The sequence below is a fragment of the Bombyx mori genome, chromosome 1, assembly GCF_030269925.1.
Source record: "Bombyx mori chromosome 1, ASM3026992v2".
NCBI classification, from domain to species: Eukaryota; Metazoa; Arthropoda; class Insecta; order Lepidoptera; family Bombycidae; genus Bombyx; species Bombyx mori.
In genome coordinates this window covers 9,777,523-9,800,644 of record NC_085107.1, presented here as the reverse complement: position 1 = coordinate 9,800,644, position 23,122 = coordinate 9,777,523, and the positions used below count along the sequence as shown (strand labels likewise).

The following is a 23,122-nucleotide window of genomic DNA, read 5'->3' as shown; positions in this document are numbered from 1 at the left end:
CCTGTTTATTATTAACAAAAGATTTTTACTGTAGAAATCTAACCAAGATGTGTGAATGATACATGAGCAATAAGTTTTGAAATACAGTTTTTATCTACAAGATGTCTAAAACAGTAAAGTTAAAACTGCATGTGGTCATGATAATTCCATCATCATACTAATGGTAAGTACTGATCGACTTATCTTTAATTAAAATGAAAATCGATTAAAAGAAATCGATCTTAAATTAAATACAACTCTACACTACCTTTAAGGTCACGTGATCACCTAACAGTCGCCATATTGAATTAATACGGTGGCGAGCGCTTTGTAATTTCAGTTAAAATTAAATATTTGTAAATGAATGAAATAAATATTTGGTTAAAATTCCTTTTCTACAATGTTATAACTTTACGGAAAATTTTACTATTTGTCTAAATTGTGAATTAAAGTGTAATATATAACTAAGTTCTGAAAAAGTTTTCGAGGTCTCATAGGCAACCAAGTAGTGAAGGGTTTAAGAACCAAAAGTGCTGGTTACTTTGGGTAGGTGGCAAAATTGTATTATTAATTCAAACAATTTCTAAGTTAATTCATAGTTTTTCATTCATTTATCAGTAGAGAAAGTTCTAAGTGCCGGTTTTTGCTTCCCACCTCTTATTGCTTACGAAGTACGTGATCATATTACCCAATTCTATGTATTGTTTTAATAGATGGTTTCAAATGCTGGCGTTTTCTGAATCGAGTTTCACACATTTTCGATTACCTACCTATCAGAATATGACACCGTAACTGTTATAACAATAAAACTTCAATTTTCACATATATTTCATTATAAATTTATTCGTGTTTTCGTGTAGTGATGGCATACTTTATTTGTTGCTATGAGAAATTTTGGACACGTAGCTCTTAGATTTTTACCATGGAACCGCCATTTTGATTACTAGTGCTTTGGCAGAGGGGAGAGAGGGCAGGGGAGGGGGCGGTGATCGCTACAAAAAATTGACGCCAAAAACACTTGGGTGTCTCATTCATCTACAGAAGACATAAACATAACCTCTACATCAAACTGTTTTGTTTTTGTTTTCAGTGCCTATAACATGATATGTAGCATTTCTTCATTATGAATGGAGAAATAAATGGAATTATGGATAAATCATTAGATTCACCTGCAGACCTATCTAACATACAAGATGACCATAAGAATTCAGATGCTAAAGATGATCATGATGACACTGAAAGTGATAGTAGTACCAATGTGAAAGGTAGTGTATTGATAACTCAAAGTATTACGGTAGATGATGGTTCTTCCATTGAAACCAAAACTAATAGTGATTCCGAGCAGTCTGACAGCAACAGTATTCATAATAATGATGATAAGATAATACTTGTACGTGAAGCTGGTACTGTAAAAATGGCCATCCAAGATGATAACTGTGTTACTGCAGAAAATGAATGTGGAAACAGCAATGACTCTTATACTGGTTCAGAAACCAGTTCACAGGCTAAGTCTATAGAGCAACTCAAAATCACCAGTATTGATATAAAATATAATTATACAGGAAAAGACACTTCAAATAGTTGTGACAATACACAAGTAAGTTATTATTTCATTGTTTGTCCATTGTATGTATAAAAATTTAGTTGAAATTATTTTGTAATAAAAACAGCTGGGACTGTGGCCTCTAGTTCTACTGTTAGTTACAAGGTATTGTTAGGTAACACAACTACTTAATTTAATTTTGTTGTTCTACCTAATATCATAAGTAATTCAAATAATATATCAAATTCTCTAATAATGTTCTACCTAATATAATAAGCAATTCAAATAATATATCAAATTCTCACTAAAAAATATTGATTTGATGAAATTGAGTATATTAAAATAATTTACTGGAAGCAAAATACAAGCCATAACTAAAATAGATCAAATATGTATTTATAATATCTTGTTCATAAAACAAACTATATCTTTATTTAAACATATAATAGTCTGTAAATGCATGAACACCCCTTTATTATAAATCTAAACAAATGTAACATATTGACAAGTTTTTTTATAAAAAACACATTTTCAGAACTCAGATAATACAGAGGAATCATCAGATGATTGTTCTGAGCCTAAAGCAGATGATGCAGTAAGCATCAACTCTGACTCTGGCGATGATGGATCTTCACAGGGAAGTGACAATAAACTTAAAAGAACAGAGGTAATCTTGATAGATAATGATAGGTCAGATACACAAAATGGGAATTCACATGATGCTCACAGTCCAGAAGTCCATGAAATAGAAAGTGATAATGATGAAACATTTACTGAACCAGTAGTAGAAAAACCAAAATCAAATACAAATAATAGCAAAACAGTTCTTAGAAGAAGCAGTAGAACAATAAAGAGGAGGAAATTCAGTGATGAAATAGAAAATGGTGATGACTCAGAAGTGGAAGAAATAGAAATGCTGGATCCTTTACGGCATAAAATGAGACCAATAGTCATCAATGATACTAAAACATTGGTTGAGATGGCAGCAAAACATACAAAGGCAAGTCAGAATGACAATAAGAAGAAAGAACCAACAGTTGTTATAATTGATACACATGCTAACAAGCAAACAATAAACAAAACACAACCTTCAATTAATTCTACAAATGCTCAAACTTTATATCAGAATATGATTGCTCGTGGAACTACAGTTACCCCTGTTAGTAGTAAAAGTAATGCAACAAACAATAATAGCTCCTCACAGACTCAAACAATTCTACCCTCACTTACAGATGATATGTATGTGGTTGAAGCACCATCTTTTATTGTACCATACGTGTACGAAAAACCCTCTTTGCAACCTTTTAGAGAATTTGTAGACATATTAGGTAAAGAGCTAGAAGAACAAAAAGCCAAAGAAGACAAAGAGCGATTAGAAAAAAATAACAAAGAGAAAGAGAAAAGAGCCAAGGAAATGCATGAAAAAATAACCAAAGGAGAAGAAGAAGTAGAGGAATCTGAAGAAGATGTGGATATGGAGAAAAAGAAGAAAACTGAAAAAAGAGGTAGATATAACATCTTGTACTTTAATTGCCACTAATTGATTGTCAATATATTAAAAGGTTACCTCTAGGTAAGTCTCCCACAAGGTGGGCCGACAACCTATTGAGGTTCGCGGGGATCCGCTGGATGCAGGCAGTGCAGGACCAGTCTTTGTGGCGAGGCTTGGGGATGGCCTATGTCCAGCAGTGGACGTCCATGGGCTGATAGGATACGATAGGATAGGATATTAAAAGGTCTTACATATGAAGGTAGTAAAAGATCTGAAAAAAATTGTGTTTTATAAATGAAAATCATCAAGACAAAATTCTTTCAAATAGTTTCTTTTCAGTCTAGTTTGTTGCAATGTTTAAATATTTAGCTCATTGGACATTTCTTCTAAATATACACTACCACCCAAAAGTCTGGAAGCAGTCGGGTAAAACCTAATAGAAGGAAAAAAATCCACTATTTTGCTTTTACTTTGACCTTAAACTAAAAGTTACAATCACACACATGGATTTTCAATATTAGGGAGCGCTAATGAGTTTTCTATTTTAAATTACAGAGCGACGAAGGCATGGGAATGATGATGATGATGCATCTTGGGATGGTGAGTCATCTTCAGAGTCTGAAGATGATGTAATTAGTGATGAAGAAGATAAAATTCTCAAAGATAAAGTTGATCCAATAGATGATATCAAGGATGTGACTGATATAGTAACTGACAAAACCGTTGGTAAATCTGAGAGCTACTTTGATTGTTCACTAGGCAAATTTTTTATGGATATTGGTTACAACCTTGTTCAAGAATTTGTACAAAGTGATTTGCTCAAACAGCAGAACCGTAAATTAAACAGGGAAAAGAAATCTGGCCATAGCACAAAGGCTACCGAATCATCAATAGCATCGCTCATGAAAAATTTGGAATTAAGCAAAGAAAATAATGCACCTTATGCTTATCTGCAGAATAAATGTCAATTTTGCACCTTTAAGACTGAGTCTACCCTTGTAATGGCCAATCATTTAGAAACACCTCACATGAAAAATAATTTGTACAAGTGTAACTTTTGTGAATTTGAAATTCGAAGCCCACATGATATTTTGAGGCATATGAAAGCTGAGCATAATATTGTAGGTAAATTAGAAAAAGCTCCATCTTATCACGAGTGTCCTAATTGCCCGTTTGAAGATAATGGTAAGGGTAAATTAGCTCGTCATCAAATACCTTGTGCTAAAAAATTTAAACCAGCTATCAATTTATCACCACCAATTGAATGGGAGCCCCCAGCAAAAATACCAAAGGTAGGTTAATATAATAATGTTTAATATGTCTAAATATTTTTGGAAACCGTTTTGAAAATTAAATTTAATTATTTTATACACAAGAAAATAAATTTGTTAATGTTAATGTTTTATTACAGATAACAAAATCGCGTAGTAATGTGATGGGCCCGTATCAAAACCAGTTTAACCGCCATGTTGGTAATAATATTAACAGGCCAATGTCAGTAACAAATATGGCACCAGGAGGCAGTTTCCGCCCTCGAGGTAGAGCACCATTGTCAATGCCTCCTCGGGGCGCACCCATACCTGTTCATGGAGCTCCTATTATACGTGGAGGTGTTATGATTAGGCATAATTCTCCTGCTGCTTCTTCAAATTATCCGACAGTAAGCATCATAGTATTTCTTTCAGGTTTCATGAGACGTAGGCATATTTTAAACAACATTTACTCTATATTACTACTCGTTCTAACTCATAACTTCTTATTCAAATTACATTTAATTACATTTTTTTTTAAATATTATGCTGACTATCTCCACTTTTTCATAACAGAATTTATTGTGCTTTTTTTATTTTTTTGCTTAGGATTGGTGGACGAGCTCACAGCCCACCTGGTGTTAAGCGGTTACTGGAGCCCATAGACATCCACAACGTAAATGCGCCACGCACCTTGAAATATAAGTTTTGTTTGAACTATATTCATATATTGATATTCTCAATAGTCATCATGAAAATTGTACAATATAACCATTGTGGGACGCCCTATATATAATAACGCAAAGGATGCCTGGCAAGAAATGGATGCAGAGAACTGAAGACTGGGATCAGTGGTGTTAATTGGGAGAGGCCTATGTCCAGCATTGTACAACTGGACTGATGATGATGATTTTATTTTACAAAAATATATTATATACGTTTTTGCCTTTTCAGAAAAATAAGCCAGGGCAGCAGCCATCTATATCGATAACGCCCTTGCCACGGCAACCGCAACCTGCACAGGCAGTTCAGAATGTGCAGGCATCAAAAGGCTCGTTTGTGATTTGCGAGATCTGTGATGGTTACATAAAAGACCTAGAGCAATTGCGAAATCATATGCAATGGATTCACAAAGTTAAAATTCACCCAAAAATGATCTACAACAGACCACCACTGAACTGCCAGAAATGTCAATTTAGGTAAACCCTCAATAGTTTTTGTTGATTTAATTAGTATGTAATGCAAATAAATAATTTAATTAATACATTTTTTTTGTGGGAGGGTATAAAAACTATGAAATTCCGATTTTTATCCTATATGTAGAATTTATTACCTGGCAACATTTGTGTCTGTCTATGATCGCAAAAAATTGTCACGAATTTTACATAATACATCAAGGCAGTGATACAGGTGATCACTTATCACTTATTTAAATAAAATAGTAGCCCAGTAGCAATAAATCGACCATTATCAGTGGCACCTCAAGATTTAGATTTAATTTATGTACATATTAGAGCTTTTCTTTTGTTTTGTTATTGACATATTTTGTTATAAATAGAAATAGACAATCAGCTGACAAACAAAGGAGTAAATGTTTCACAATTATTTTATCATTATTCATTTATATAGACAAACTTTTCACATTCAAAGCTAAGATTCTATTCCATGCCATAAATAATGGGAACACATAGAAGACAAGCAAGAGACAAGTATCTCCAGACTCCAAATACCAGATATTTTTAAAAAGGTAGTGACTAGGAATTGAATTAAAACTTTAAGATGAGTTAGTGTCACTATACTAAAGAAGTTAATATGGCCCTCAGTTTATGTAGGCTGTGTGAATCTACACAATATCAATCTACGCCATTAAAAAATACTATTAATTTCATAACTGTAAATGTTCACATTACAGGTTTTTCACTGACCAAGGTTTGGAACGACATTTATTAGGCTCGCATGGTCTTGTTACTAGTTCTATGCAAGAAGCAGCAAATAAAGGCAAAGATGCAGGCCGATGTCCAGTTTGTGGCAGAGTAAGTTTTTAACATATTATGTGAATTTTAATATATATGAATTAACTTTGGATAGTCAATAATTTTGAAATTTTATTTTGTTACAGGTATATCAATGGAAACTTCTTAATCATGTTGCTCGTGATCACAATCTAACATTAAAGCCAGCACATTTGTCTTATAAATGTACCGTGTGTACTGCCACATTCGGAATGTATAAACTGTTCGAGAACCATGTTTATTCAGCTCATAGTGTAGTTGCAAAACGCGTTATGGACAAAAACAAAAATAATACACCATCTGCCAAAGCTTCAGCAAACAACGACTCACTCTTGAAACCCTTGAAGATAAATGATGAGATTACTATTATCCCACAGCCAGTTAAAGCAAGTGCTGCTAATTGTGCTAAAGATAAATAAGGTAAAAACGATTTTAAGCTCCATTATAGAAAATGCAAACATCATTAAATGTTTCATTGTAATTAGAGCTCATAGTGGAATAGTTCCACAGTAGCATGCAATAACCCTTAAAAAAATTGCAGATAGCGAACGAACACCCATCTAACCACCTTACTGTTAAATTCATATAATTCAAACCTATTGTTTGATTTTTAAGCTTTGCGTAAATATCTTAAGTTATAAATTCGTTTTATTATTCTCATTTTATGTTTCTTGTATCAAAGAAAGTAAGTAAATGATGTAATCACTTAAATTAAAATCATATAATCATCTTTTAACAATAATTACTGCGAAATTATATCAATTGCTAATTATAAAAGCGCTCTAAGCGACATAGTGCTACATATATGTGTTATTTAGCATTAGCTTAGCTTTTGAATGCATAGCGAAAAGTTTTTTTTATATGATTTTAAATAGTATGCATACTTGGTTAGATAGAAACTCTCCAAGTGGTAACTGTAACCTTGAAATTGTTGGTAGATAAGTAGAAACTGTACCTATCAGAAAATGATCTTAAAATAGGTGGCAACTTATAAATAATAATATTATAATAATAAGTGATACTTTGAACTTTGAGATTGTTGATACAGTTTGCATCATGAATAAAAATGTGATTCATCACATTTAGATCTGACAGTTAAATGCTCAGTGTAGCTCAAGCTAAAATATCTGATATCATAGAATGATTTAAGCAGTCTTTAGTTAGAGTAATAATGTATTTATATAACAAAGAATTTGCGAATGCGGGAATTCTATATGCGCTTTAAAATTTACAATATTGTATTATTTGTAAACACTTAAAATAAAACTCTCATTTATCAGGAAGGTAGTGGTATAGTTAGGTATAGTTAGATGTAAAATATATATATATTATGTTATATTATTTTGTCCTTTTCGATGGTGTTTAAAGGAGATTGTCAAATCAAAATACCAAAATATAGCATAAATATTCTTAGTCATTGTGTTTATTAATTGATGTTAGAACTTATTTATTCTAATACAGCACTCAAACCACAATCAAATTAGTTCAGATTAGCCTGCACAAACACAAACATACAATCATGGTCTAAGAAAAAAAAAAAGTTTAATGCAAATACATTTCATTTAGAAAATAGGTAAATATTATTACTGGTTTGCAAAATACCTTATTAAATTAATGTCTTGTATATATTGTTTCAGGAAATAAAGCAGAACTACTGCAACAGGCTTGCCGTTAACTTCATATCATTTTAAGATAGTCTCATCATATGAATTCTTGGGAAATTATAAATATTGAACTCTGATTTTTAGTGTACATTCCTAAAACATTAAATAATATACAAAATAGGATAAGATACTAAAATGTACTGTGTAAGTTATGGCCAGGAGACTGGTTGCACAAATAGATTATAAAAAAATATTATGTATGTAGTTTTATACATAACTATGTAGAGTTCCAATGGAACAACACACACTGCCGAGGCTTACAAAGTCAGTGATATATTAAACAAGTTTTACACAACTGTTGGTGTCCAATATCGATTTTATAGTATTTGTACATTCAATTATAAACAAAATTATATAATTAGATTGTCCTTATAACAAACTTAAACATGGAAGAATTAAAGCAAATAAATGTATTAAATGGAAGTAATATATTATATGGTAGAGTAGGCCTGGTTTATAACACTGAATTTTACCACTAAGTTTATTCAAAACACAGATATTCTTATCAATGTTGTTTAAGAGTTATTAATTCTATAATAAGAATGTTAAAAGAGATTATAACAAAAACAGGTTTCTATATTGTCATTATGTAAACTGTAAAGGTAAATAATTTGACCAGAACATAATATTGAAATAAAAACGAAAAGTACAATACGGTCCATGTGCCTCATACTCTTAAGAAATCATAAGAAATATAGTTTGGAATGTATACTAATTCTTGGAGCTTATAGAACATTTTTTAATAAGTGCTAAATATACCTCAACGGATTATTAGTTTTTGAGATAATATATTGAATTTGTTTTATTGTAATAAAAAATTTAAAACTTTGGTTTAATGATAAGTATTGGTAATTAAGTGTAGTTGATAACTGATCATCTACACATATGCAAATTGTAATGTTACTGAGGTAGCTCAGCATGTGTGAACTTACAAATATTAGTGAATGTTACAGATTAGATTATATACAAGTCTGTTCCAGACTGTAATTTTGAAGTATTAAAATGGAAAATTTAAGTACTATGCAAAGCACGGTTTACCCTCTTATTATTTAAAATACATATTTTGTATATTGTGTCCACATATTTTTGTAGAAGATAGTAATTAAGGTTACAATGATCTTAGCATTCACGATTATATTAATGTTCTTGATAATATTCTAATGTTCTGAATTTCTTGAAATGTAACTTTAGCCTTCTACTACATGTTCCTTTGGTGTGATAACTTCACAATTAAAAAGACAAGATACGTATTGAAATCTATTCAACACGAATATATTAATAAAGCGTGTTCTACTTACGTGATTTGCATATTAAATCATAATAAATGTACCAAAGCTAAGTTTTCGCAGCTTAAGAATCAGCAAATCAAATAACTTTCCAAAATCATAGATGTTTCTTTTCAAATTCGACAAAGCATGTTTTTCTTTTACGATTAATCTGATCACGCGGACTAATAAGCATTATCATTCGCCTACAGGAGCTTGTGTGCTATCCTATACTATGTAGCAGCCAAGCCTGGTTCTTACAAACACGTATTAAATGATATGGATAATGACAATTTATCAGAACTGTTTTTAATTTATAGATGGATATTTTATTAAAATGAAATATATACATACATCAGTACTTTGAAACAAAATTAAAATTTTAGTTTATCCCGCTAAATGGTCAAAGTCGTCATCTGCAATTCGCTACATTCTTCAGAAGCCGTAGTGTGAATCTTTGTTGATACTCTATAGCTTTGATAAAGTCTCAACTATTTTAGTCTCGTAAACGGCGCCATCTAGTGTTTTTTTTTATTGCCCTTGTAGGCAGACGAGCATACGGCGCACCTGATGGTGAGTGGTCACCGTCGCCCATGGACTTCAGCAATGCCAGGGTCAGAGCCAAGCCGCTGCCTACCGCTTAATACTCTCCACAAGCCTCGTTTGAAGAAGATCAAGGGAGACATAAATATTCTTATTTCATGTAAGCTTCTGATTACTTCAGCGCCATTGGAATAGTTTCCGAAGCGGGTACTAATGTTAAATCAACTGATGTCTCTTTTTTTATTCATATAATTCATTTTTATCGTTCAACATAATTTCAATCTTCATCTATACATATAAATAAAATTAGGGTGTCTGTTTGTAATATTGAAATAACCGCTTTTTACTACATGCATATGAATATATATACGGTACATACACCAAAATAACATTTTTTACAATTTTTGTCTGTCTGTCTGTTTGTTCCGGCTAATCTCTGGAACGGCTGGACCGATTTTGATGAGACTTTCACTAATAGGTAGCTGATGATATAATGAGTAACTTAGGCTACTTTTTTTAGGCTAGCTTCGCGCCGCGGCGTCACCCGCAGTTGTCGCGCAACATGGCGGGACTCGCCTATCAATAATAAAATTTAATGTTTCCGAAGCGAAGCGAGGGCGGGTCGCTAGCTAACTATAAATTTTGGTCTTAACCTTCATCTCTTTTATGGATCTTAAATGAACCGGAGTTACTCATGTGTTATTCGCACTACGGCTTGAGCGTTGTAGATTGGTTGAGCTTTACGTTACCTGAAAGTTATTTGGTTCGAAATCGAATTATTTCGAACAACGAATTATAGCTTTATCGTGGAATCCTCACCCGTAATATTACAAAATTAGAATAAGACGTTGGTTTTCACAGTAACTGTCTCATGAAATAATTGAAAATGTAACGTGGATAGTTAAAAAAGGAGAACTTACGAATATTATTTATATGAAAGTTGTGCAAATTAATATGTATAAAAGTTTTAATATATAATACAGCTCACCAAATTTTTATAATCTTTGTATTGAATAATAAATCGTATAAGTGTGAAATAGGGACCTGATAGTACATCTTATTTTGTTATGAATTATCAAAATTTAATGATCTTACTAATGGTACACTAAACACCCCAGATAATTTTGCGATTTGTTGTATTCTGTTTGTTTTTGAATTATAGCTCTAATTGTCAGTATTTGACGAACTTTTCTCACGGCTTATTTGGTAGGACGTCTCTTTTTATTTAATAAGTCAATAACTTGATTCAATAAAAAAATATTTGAATTCATAAAAAAAAAAAAACAATCATGCTGTACACGTTCCGATGTAATATTTGAGGAAAGTTTGATTCGATGTTTAAGTATAAGGAATAATAAGATAATCTAGAAAATTGTGGTGGCTGTTATTCATTCGTCGAGAATGGTATTTTGAGAGGTATTTTAAATCTAAAATGCCAGATTACTGAAATTATTAACAAGAAGTATTATGTTTACGTGATCTAGATTACAGGATAAGGACTCTCTGACCGTTAAACAGTTATAAACAATTTGAAGTAGTAAATACGAGCCCTGCTTGTGTTTTTTTTGTAAATCGTTAATAATAGTAACGATGTAATCAAGTTTTGGTTCGTGGTCAATTAGTATTGTTTGTGAATAATATCACAATATATTCGAATTATAGGTTTCGAAGATATATAATATTGTTTATGGAAATAACAGGTTATATGTATACAACACCACCAATGTTAAATACACAACTAGATTTTATTTACCAAATGTAAATTTATAATATCCATACAACAAATTTAAATGTAGGAGTAGGATTCTTTGAAATCATACCCCAAAACGGTGCAAATATGAATTGAGTGAACATATTGTGTTGGATCAATATATATGGCTTTTCGGTTCGAACGGATGGTGCAGCCGTTTTATAATACAATTGAAATCTAACCTCATGTCCTAAGGTGAGTGGCAGCATTCGTCTTGTTGTATCAATTTGCTCCAGTACACTACAAATAAACACCAGATGAGCAGCGCGCTTTTGCCCGTATCCCAAAAGATGAACTTTTCGTCGCGGCCACTAATATCCTTATGTCGAAAAGAAATATGATTTCATATTTGGTAATTAAAAAGTAGTTTTGTATAAGTATTTTTAAACTGTCATTTTATAAATCTTATATTGAAACGTAAATGAGACGTATGATTTTACTCATAATGCTTAAATAATAGATGTAGGCTGTATGGGAGTCGTTCTTAAAGGCGCGAAGTTATAATAAACTACTAAACGTAAATGAGAAATAAATTCTCTTAATACGAAGCGACCCGCAATGTAAAGCAAAAGAAGCTTGCGGACGTTTCCGTGTGTGGGTCGATATAATTTCTTACATTGCTTGCCGTTCCAGAAATGCTAGTAAAATATGGTTTTTGCATTCGCGATTTTCATTGCTTATCGTTTCGGAGAACACTTGCAACTCCTCTGTATTTAAGACTCGTTGAACTGAGACATTAATTCGATTAGAAATAACACATAGTTTGTACTCACATACATACATACCTTATTTAAAATAATATGTGATGGTAAAAATTCGCGAAGTTTCTTTTCTTCGTGACTAAATAGGGTTTCTGACTGCTGTGTTACTATTTGGTGTAAGTATAAATTAATATACTCTAATACGAAATAAATGAACGATGTGAAACGGGCAGAGTCCGATATTAATTTTCTTTCTTTGATATTTCCATTACTGTAATAAAAATAATTTTAATTGTGTTGTTAATGACACATTCCTAATTATTTTTTGTCATTAATGCAAATCGTATTATTGATTTTGAAGATGCGTGGTGAATATTTATTACTTAATTTAGATTTTTATGTATAGTGTTTTTAAAATAGAAAGTAAGCATTGGTAAAGGAATCTTACTTTCCGGTTTTCTTTTACTCAAGATTGGCGTGAACGATTAAACATAAAAATTTGAAGCTTTTGTGTTAGGTTCAGTAAAGAATCACTTATTCAATAAAAGTGAAACGGATTTTTTTGTATTATTTTGTTATTTTGTAAATTTCTGGTATCCCTTTCAATATTTGTAATAAAGATACCATACCACAATTGATGTTTTAATAGTGTAACTAATAAAATTACAGATCAAGCAAAAATCTTTTATAATAATATAAAAGATATTTTTGCTTGATCTGTAATTACTGTACTGCTTTATAGCAGTCGCGATAGTAAGGAATAACCAGGAAACAAAATCGGCGTACAGAAAATGTTCAAATGAATTTATTTTACAGTTTTCTTTTCTATCCTATAAATTACTTTACTTAAATATTGGCCAGGTAATTATTCCTAAATCTTAAAATGTACAATTTATAGTACTTTACCAAATTAGTAGTGTTTAATGATTACTCCGCAACCTAAACTGTAGGAATGGAATGGAAATGATATCTTTAGTCAACCATTATTGTCAGACGTCAAATAGTAAAGTTACCTAAAACAGTGCGTTTTATCCTTCCCTTTTCCCGTTTTTTGAACAATCGTTGGAGTAGTGAGTTAGACGTCCTTACAACCTTATCGAGTGAAATAATCGCGCTTCAAACATTAAGGTAGGTGAGAAAAATACTTTTTTTTTACTTTCTAAATAAATAGTTAGCGCTTACGGTACTTCAGAACGGCATTCGGAGTAATAAAGGACGCGTCCGACAATCTCGTTCTAGCGATCGACTTTTTTCAGTCGATCAACTTTGAGCGTGTTAATGCTTTGGGTGACGCCATTCGCGCCGCCTCCACTGCACAACACTTCATCGCCGTTGTGCAAGAATACGCTGACGTATACGCGTCGTTAAATACGTACGTCCTCCCCTCACTCCGCCGGTAATAAATGGCGTACATAAGTAGAATAAAGCCCCTATCCGTAACGATAGGATTTTTTAACGCTTACGGTCTCGCAAATCAACGTGATCAGGTTTGTGATTTTTTGCGTGACCATCAAATTGACATCTTTTTGGTGCAGGAGACCCTGCTTAAGCCCGCGCGCCGCGATCCTAATATCGCGAACTATAACATGGTTAGGAACGACAGGCTCACTGCTCGTGGTGGTGGTACCGTCATTTACTATAGACGAGCCCTGCACTGCGTCCCACTCGACCCCCCCGCGCTTTCTAACATCGAAGCATCAGTATGCCGAATCTCACTGACTGGACACGCGCCGATCGTTATCGCGTCCGTTTATCTTCCACCGGATAAGATCGTTCTAAGCAGTGATATCGAGGCGCTGCTCGGCATGGGAAGCTCTGTCATTCTGGCGGGCGACCTTAATTGTAAACACGTCAGGTGGAACTCGCACACCACAACCCCGAATGGCAGGCGGCTTGACGCGTTAGTCGATGATCTCGCCTTCGATATCGTCGCTCCGCTAACCCCGACTCACTACCCGCTAAATATCGCGCATCGCCCGGATATACTCGACATAGCGTTATTAAAAAACGTAACTCTGCGCTTACACTCGATCGAAGTAGTTTCAGAGTTAGATTCAGACCATCGTCCCGTCGTTATGAAGCTCGGTCGCGCTCCCGATTCCGTTCCCGTCACGAGGACTGGTGGATTGGCACACGCTGGGCATCAGCCTGGCTGAATCTGATCCACCATCGCTCCCGTTTAGCCCGGACTCTACTCCGTCTCCTCAGGATACCGCTGAAGCCATATACATCTTAACGTCACACATCACCTCTACATTAGATAGGTCATCGAAGCAAGTTGTAGCGGAGGACTTCCTTCACCGCTTCAAATTGCCCGACGATATTAGGGAACTCCTTAGAGCTAAGAACGCCTCGATCCGCGCCTACGATAGGTATCCTACCGTGGATAATCGTACTCGAATGTGTGCCCTACAGCGCGACGTAAAGTCTCGCATCGCCGCCGCGCCGAAGTCCGAGATGCCAGATGGTCTGATTTCTTAGAAAGACTCGCGCCCTCCCAAAGGTCTTACTACCGCTTAGCTCGTACTCTCAAATCGGATACGGTAGTAAATATGCCCCCCCTCGTAGGCCCCTCAGGCCAACTCGCGGCGTTCGATGATGATGAAAAAGCAGAGCTGCTGGCCGATACACTGCAAACCCAGTGCACGCCCAGCACTCAATCCATGGACCCTGTTCATGTAGAATTAGTAGACAGTGAGGTAGAACGCAGAGCCTCCTTGCCACCCTCGGATGCGTTACCACCCGTCACCCCGATGGAAGTTAAAGACTTGATCAAAGACCTACGTCCTCGCAAGGCTCCCGGTTCCGACGGTATATCCAACCGCGTTATTAAACTTCTACCCGTCCAACTCATCGTGATGTTGGCATCTATTTTCAATGCCGCTATGGCGAACTGTATCTTTCCCGCGGTGTGGAAAGAAGCGGACGTTATCGGCATACATAAACCCGGTAAACCAAAAAATCATCCGACGAGCTACCGCCCGATTAGCCTCCTTATGTCTCTAGGCAAACTGTATGAGCGTCTGCTCTACAAACGCCTCAGAGACTTCGTCTCATCCAAGGGCATTCTCATCGATGAACAATTCGGATTCCGTATAAATCACTCATGCGTTCAACAGGTGCACCGCCTCACGGAGCACATTCTTGTGGGGCTTAATCGACCAAAACCGTTATACACGGGAGCTCTCTTCTTCGACGTCGCAAAAGCGTTCGACAAAGTCTGGCACAATGGTTTGATTTTCAAACTATTCAACATGGGCGTGCCGGATAGTCTCGTGCTCATCATACGGGACTTCTTGTCGAACCGCTCTTTTCGATATCGAGTCGAGGGAACCCGCTCCTCCCCACGAACTCTCATAGCTGGAGTCCCGCAAGGCTCTGTCCTCTCACCCCTCCTATTTAGCTTATTCGTCAACGATATTCCCCGGTCGCCGCCGACCCATTTAGCTTTATTCGCCGACGACACGACTGTTTACTATTCTAGTAGAAATAAGTCCCTAATCGCGAAGAAGCTTCAGAGCGCAGCCCTAGCCCTAGGACAGTGGTTCCGAAAATGGCGCATAGACATCAACCCATCGAAAAGTACTGCGGTGCTATTTCAGAGGGGAAGCTCCACACGGATTTCCTCCCGGATTAGGAGGAGGAATCTCACACCCCCGATTACTCTCTTTAGACAACCCATACCCTGGGCCAGGAAGGTCAAGTACCTGGGCGTTACCCTGGATGCATCGATGACATTCCGCCCGCATATAAAATCAGTCCGTGACCGTGCCGCGTTTATTCTCGGTAGACTCTACCCCATGATCTGTAAGCGGAGTAAAATGTCCCTTCGGAACAAGGTGACACTTTACAAAACTTGCATAAGGCCCGTCATGGCTTACGCGAGTGTGGTGTTCGCTCACGCGGCCCGCACACACATAGACACCCTCCAATCCCTACAATCCCGCTTTTGTAGGTTAGCTGTCGGGGCTCCGTGGTTCGTGAGGAACGTTGACCTACACGACGACCTGGGCCTCGAATTAATTCGGAAATACAACCACTCCACCTCTTCAAACGATTAAGAACTGGGTTGCTAAGTTCGAGGAGACCGGTTCGACGTTAGATAAACCGCGGTTGGGTCGCCCAAGGACGTCACGTACGGAACAAAACATAGACACAGTGACACAGTCTATTCGCGAAAATCCGACACAGTCAACTCGTAAGCGCGCCAGAGCATTAAACGTATCCAGGACATCGTTACAACGGATTTTGAAGAAAGATTTACATATGCACCCTTACAAAATTCAGTTGGTTCAAGAATTAAAGGAAACTGACGGTATTCAAAGACAAAATTATGCGAATGAAATGTTGAATCGGTTTACTTCCTTCAATAACATAATGTTCTCTGACGAGGCTCATTTCCATCTTAACGGGCATGTTAGTAAACAAAATTGCCGCTATTGGAGCCCCATCAATCCAAAACTTAAGCATCAGAAGCCCTTACATAGTCCGAAAGTGACTGTTTGGGCCGCTATGTCAGCCCATGGTATCCTAGGGCCTTACTTCTTTGAGGATGGCAGAGGGCGCGCAGTTACTGTTACGTCGGAGCGATATGTGGCTATGATCGAAGAGTTTTTCATACCAGAATTGCAAAACTTTTCAGGTTTAATGCCAGGACGTGGTTTCAACAGGATGGGGCCACTTCTCACACCTCTAACACTGCTATGCCCGTTATCCGTCAACTTTTTCCTGGCAAAGTTATCTCTAAGAGAGGAGACATTTCCTGGCCTCCACGTAGTCCAGATCTGACCCCGATGGATTTTTTTTTGTGGGGCTACCTTAAGGCTAAAGTATACGACACAAACCCGCGGTCAATTGAGGCCCTAAAAGAAAACATCCGCAGAGAAATGACAAGCATTTCAGCAGTGACGTGCCGCGCAGTCATCGACAATTTTAGACGTCGTTTGCAAGAGTGCCGTGATCGCAACGGATTACATTTAGGAGATGTTATTTTCAAAAAATAATTCCCGTTTTTTAAGCTTTTTATGTAAATAAAAATTTAATTCATAATGTAATTAGTTTTATTTAAATAAATTTTTTTCATATCAAAGGACTTGTGGGCCACCCTGTACATGAAGTCAGCGTCGGAACGATACTTCGATAAGGCTATGCGTCATGATAATCGCCTTATCGTTGCCGCCGCTGACTACTCCCCGAATCCTGATCATGCAGGAGCCAGTCACCGTCGACGCCCTAGACACGTCCTTACGGATCCATCAGATCCAATAACCGTTGCATTAGATGCCTTCAGCTCTAATACTAGGGGCAGGCTTAGGGACCCCGGTAACCGTACTCGTCGAACTCGACAAAGAGGTCGACGTGCAACCTAACCCATGCATCAGCCCGCTGAGTTTCTCGCCGGATCTTCTCAGCGGGTCGCGATTCCGATCCGATAGTAGATTCATTCGCGAAACAATTGCTCTTGAGTTGTTAGGTCTCCTTCGGAGGCGCTCGGGCAGTTGTTAGCAAATCCCGCCCTTCTTGGCTGAGCCTTTGCTCGCCCACTTGTCCTGGTGAAACTGGAAAGGCCTTCGGGCCACCAGTAAACTTTCAATCATAAAAAAAAAAGGAATAACATAAAATCTGTACATACATTTTTGTAATGAGAGATAACTAATTTTTGGTAGGTATCCATATTATTATCTTATTGAATGGATTTTTTTTTTCTGAGGAATTTAATGAATTGTTAGGATTAATAAATATGTATTAATTTCTCAATCTAAAATGAAACAGGGTTATAGTGAAGTGCATTTGATACGAATGTTGCTTGTAATACAGTTCAGCCAAATAAGAGGAACAAATTGACTTCTACGGTGAAGGAATAGCATCGTGCAATAAAAATCAAACCCGCAAAATTATAATTTGCGTAATTACTGGTGGTAGGACCTCTTGTGAGTCCGCACGGGTAGGTACCACCGCCCCGCCTATTTCTGCCGTGAAGCAGTAATGCGTTTCGGTTTGAAGGGTGGGGCAGCCGTTGTGACTATACTGAGACCTTGGAACTATATCTCAAGGTGTGTGGCGCAATTTACGTTGTAGATGTCTATGGGCTCCAGTAACCACTTAACATCAGGTGGGCTGTGAGCTCGTCCACACATCTAAGCAATAAAAAAAGAAGAAGATTAAAACAAGTATTACCATAGTGCTCCAAATAATATCTAAACGTAACTAATCGAACTAACTAGCCTCTAGAAATACAGCATGCAATAGACTAGGTAAGTGTTGAGAGGTGGTGGTATTGTTCGATGCAGTCGGTATCGTTAGACAGTAGTGCAAAGATGTGGCGGTGGTTGGTATTATGGCAAGCTTCGGTGTTACTTGTCGGCGGAACCCTTGACTTTGGCTACTTCACGCAGAAACGGCTTTTTACGCAACCTACAGAGGTACATTTTAATTTAGTTGTTTAATAGCATTTCTGCGAAATTTGGGCTATTCGATCGGCGAACTGCTGTTTTTCGATGCTTCACTCAAACTTAAATTTATTAAATTAATTTTAAAACGAATATAGTTATTCGATTTTCAGAAATCGTTTTTTTTTTGTGTAAATTTACGAACATTGAATTTATCCAAGATATTATTAGTTAAAGACTTAATCAGAATTTATCTGATTTTATATATAGAGTGATGCATTAGAATATAGAGTATACTTTCCTGTTCCCTAAAATTAAACATTACTTAGGAAAACTACTAACTAATGTTGAACAAAATGAGAATTTTTAAGGCTTAATAGCAAGAAAGTCTTAAGTGGAAAAGAGAAATGTTACTTATTATATTTGTGCGTGTTTAATAGTAAGTTAGTGTCCATATAGATAACGTGCTAACTTACGGGTTTAATTACTAATGATGAACGAATATCACGCTTCCAATAGCGTCGTAATTACAAGACCGACATGATATATTGTTTTTATTGACAATTAGATAAGTTGGGAAATAAGCGATTTTTACTACTGGTCATGAAAATTATAGTTAGAAAAAATATTGTTAATGGTATTATGAAAAACCACTACTACTATCACTAGGTGGGCCGGAAGTTCCTCTGTGTTGATCTACAGTATTCCAAAGATCCTTTTGGCCCTGGAATTAGTTCTCGTGTTTTTTGAACGCTATGACATGTCTTTAAACAAGGTTTGAAGAGAGTGATTGCTGATGTATATGAGCGATTGTGATCACTCACCATCAGACGGGTCGCGTGCTCCTCTGCCTACGATGACAAAAAATATAACACTTATTTTCTATTTGTGAAACATTGCTATCTGATCTACTGTCCAACTATCACATTAATTTGTTGAAACTACATGTGCGTCATCTGTGGTTTGATACTGAGCGGTGCTATGACAGAGAGCTTCGCTGAATACCCAAAAACAATGCAATGTTTGACCAGATAAAATAAAACGGTAGATTTGTATAAAAATATTCAAAGATGTTATGGATTTTGCGTAAAATCCTGTTTCCGAGTTTCTGTCGCCTATGTTTTCTGTTTTGTCACTTAATTACACGACATGCAACATTTACTTGTGTAATTACCAAAGCGTGTAAATATAGATACATACACCTGAGAGCAGTTACCGATAACTTGTGCACACGAACGCATTGCTTACTTTTAAACTGAGTTACTAAGTCTCCTTAATGGGAATTCTATTGCCTTTTCGCATTGATGTGATTTGCTGATGGGTTTTGTTACAGGTAAACTGTGCAGGATACTCCAAATTTAATATCGATCACTTTCCTGATCTAATACACGCAGGTAATTATAAAAAAAAAGTCAAAATAATTAAATAATAATAGAAATATTAAATTATAACTTATGTTTAATAATATTTTTATATCGTAGGTTGGCGCAGAAGTACTGATTTAGGTGAAAAAATGTTACAACAGCCTTCGTTAACGAAAAAAATTTCTCGTAGATATAATGATCTTTTACCGCCGAGCGCTGATGACATTGTGAAAGAACATGCTAAATTAGTGCAGGATATTAACAGCTTGAAACAAGTCGTATTTATTGCACCATTTCCCGATGATAACAGGGATTATGATGATTCCGTATTTCATGAAATCATTGAAACGACTTCTACTGTTAGACCCACATCAACTAAACGTCCAAGAAGGCCAATGAGACATAGTTCTATACCTATTATCTACCTAGGAGGCGCCAGTCAAAGTCACGTAGTAAAAAGTTCTCCATTAGAGTTTCCAAGGCCCACTATAAGTCTCATAGGGACGACATCATCGCCAGCTTTACATCCCTATCCGTTCGTGATGAAACCGCGAAAACCGTTTAAATTTTGTATACCCCCTGTACCTTTAATTTATACCACAACCACCCGACGGCCTTCATTTTGGGAACGATTCTTCAAATCGATAATACCTAAATAAATTTGATATATTAGTAATAATTTGTAACTGAAAATAAGTATGCTCGAAACCCTAGATAATAAAAAAAAAATGGTGGACTCCGATTTTCCTCTTTTTGTTCAGTTATTAAATTTGTATAAATAGTGGATTGATAACTGTCTACTGTCTGTTATGATTTAATTTATTTTAAGCTACATACTTGTATCAAATTACTACACTAAATTAAAAAAAAACCATATAATTAATAAACTTAGAAACCACATAATAAAATTTTTGTTAAAGTTTTAGGGCAGACAGTATTGACAAATAAGTATTAAATTGTAGTAATAAGGTGTATGTATTTTGTATTTAAATTAAAAGCTTGTTATAATTAAACAAACTCTAGTTTTCTTTCGATTCGTTTTTATAGAAACTAGTGAATGCCATTAAAAACACACACAGTCAATAAAATAATATTTTATTTTTCCGCATGCCTTAAAACCCCATCGACGAGCGGAATTTGACGATATGCGGGGACGTGTACTATTTACGATTACCTAGAGTAGTAAATTAATATTGTTTCCTGTTTCTTGTTCTTTGTCTTTATTTTCATTACAGAATGTTGTCTCTACACTGAATTTTGCAAGATTGATTCATCCATCAAGCCATACGAAATTTGATATAGGCAGATCTGTGCGGAATTTCATTTGGTGACTTCACTTCGACCTTACCCACTACTATAAAAAGTATTAATAGAGTATCTAGGTGTATACGAGCAACGTGTCCAAACTAGTTCAGAATTTGTTGGCAAACGGTTAAGTCTTGTTGTTGTAATTTATTTAGAGCATTTGATTAGGCGTCCCCAAGACCAGATCTAAATGACGTTGACTTTACTTCTATCTTTGATATTCCTGCGCCATACAGGAAGATCTAAATGACCAATGTGTCCAGCAGTCTCACTTTTGCGTATTAGTAATTTAATGTCTTTCAGCTTTGGGAGCGGTTTTAGTTCTGTTTCATACAGATCACAGAATATAGGTAAGCATCCTGTTTAACACAGATTTTGTAGTTTATTACAAAGTGTTTTTTGCTGTAAAAAACAATGAATTACAAACTGTAAGGAAAAAGTTGTGTGTGTCTAGTTATTTTAATGACTTGACGTTTTGCCTTCAATATATTATAGACTAATTGGCTAATAGTTTCACTTAATTTAAATCGATTATTTAAAGTTACAGACAGACGCTCGGACACATGTAAACAATGATATCAAATAGTTGGTCGTGTCTTATGTTCGTCATTTCATATTGTACATTTGCGTGAGACAGTTTGCGTGCGGCATTTAATTGCAGATGCCGATTATATTCTTTTTTAGCACTTTTACGCGTCGGAATGGAAAAGTTGAACGTCTTATGTGTTATGATGAAACTATTACGCTTGTCGCGTTCTCGTTACGCATATAATATTAGCATCGTACTTGTTTTATTAAAATGGATGACATTTTCCTTTGAACGATTTACAAGTAACGTAATAATTTAAAAAGTACAAATGTTACACAATTTTTTTGTTTCTGTTCTGTAATTATGACATTCAGCTAACCTAATAATAACATAACACAATTTCATTCTGCTTGGATATGGAATTTACACAAGTTTTAAAACCTGCGTTATCAATTTTGAAACTTGAAAAAATGCAAGTCGAAGTTAAAACCTTGTTGTTGGTCGGATATTCCTTGAATCTTCAACGTGTAGAAAGGTCTTGCAAACGCTTGGAAAACTAAGGAACAAATTAAACCCTTCATATTATTTTTAACATGTTAGATAATGTTAGTTTAAGTCGTCGTGGCCTAAAGGATAAGACGTCCGGTGCATTCGTATGTAGCGATGCACCGGTGTTCGAATCCCGCAGGCGGGTTCCAATTTTTCTAATGAAATACGTACTCAACAAATGTTCACGATTGACTTCCACGGTGAAGGAATAACATCGTGTAATAAAAACCAAACCCGCAAAATTATAATTTGCGTAATCACTGGTGGTAGGACCTCTTGTGAGTCCACACGGGTAGGTACCACCACTCCGCCTATTTCCGCCGTGAAGCAGTAATGCGTTTCGGTTCGAAGGGTGGGGTAGCCGTTGTAACTATACTGAGACCTTAGAACTTGTATCTCGAGGTGGGTGGCGCATTTACGTTGTAGATGTCTATGGGCTCCAGTAACCACTTAACACCAGGTGGGCTGTGAGCTCGTCCATCCATCTTGGCAATAAAAAAATAAATAAAAAAAAATCATGTACTGTAAATTTAAAGTAGATTTAAAGATATAGGTACATAGAATTATATGACGTTTAATTTGTAAATTGTTCATCATTATAACTTATCGTATAAATAAACAACTATAAACTACGAGACGTTGCGCCTTCATGTGAAAGTTAATGTTTTTGTTGTGATCTTATGTTAACAATCATGAGATTTTCTTAAGTACATAAACACGTTACAAGTTTGTTTTTACAAAAAATAATTATAGAATGGTATCGCCGCATAGTTTCTCTTAGGGGATT

At 35.7% G+C, this 23,122-nt stretch overlaps 2 protein-coding genes across 2 annotated transcripts; both read left to right on the top strand.

The window, feature by feature from the left end:
• Positions 1-268: 268 nt before the first annotated feature.
• Positions 269-12,833, top strand: LOC101743416 (uncharacterized protein DDB_G0284459). The gene is made up of 9 exons (XM_038011745.2): positions 269-525; positions 1,070-1,576; positions 2,058-3,027; positions 3,570-4,306; positions 4,426-4,674; positions 5,219-5,463; positions 6,177-6,297; positions 6,384-6,696; positions 7,914-12,833. Exons 2-8 carry the CDS (start codon positions 1,103-1,105, stop codon positions 6,693-6,695), a joined length of 3,108 nt encoding a protein of 1,035 aa, XP_037867673.1. The 5' UTR covers positions 269-525; positions 1,070-1,102; the 3' UTR covers position 6,696; positions 7,914-12,833.
• A 384-nt stretch (positions 12,834-13,217) lies between these two features.
• Positions 13,218-20,969, top strand: LOC101740242 (probable RNA-directed DNA polymerase from transposon BS). The gene is made up of 2 exons (XM_062668952.1): positions 13,218-19,982; positions 20,070-20,969. Exon 1 carries the CDS (start codon positions 14,752-14,754, stop codon positions 16,258-16,260), a length of 1,509 nt encoding a protein of 502 aa, XP_062524936.1. The 5' UTR covers positions 13,218-14,751; the 3' UTR covers positions 16,261-19,982; positions 20,070-20,969.
• The last annotated feature ends 2,153 nt before the right edge of the window (positions 20,970-23,122 follow it).

Coding starts and splice junctions, on each gene's coding strand:
- LOC101740242 (XM_062668952.1), top strand. CDS start 14,752: ATGCCCCCCCTCGTAGGCCCCTCAGGCCAACTCGCGGCGTTCGATGAT.
- LOC101743416 (XM_038011745.2), top strand. CDS start 1,103: ATGAATGGAGAAATAAATGGAATTATGGATAAATCATTAGATTCACCT. Junction 1,577..2,057: donor ATAGTTGTGACAATACACAA/GTAAGTTATTAT, acceptor ACACATTTTCAG/AACTCAGATAATACAGAGGA. Junction 5,464..6,176: donor TGCCAGAAATGTCAATTTAG/GTAAACCCTCAA, acceptor TTCACATTACAG/GTTTTTCACTGACCAAGGTT.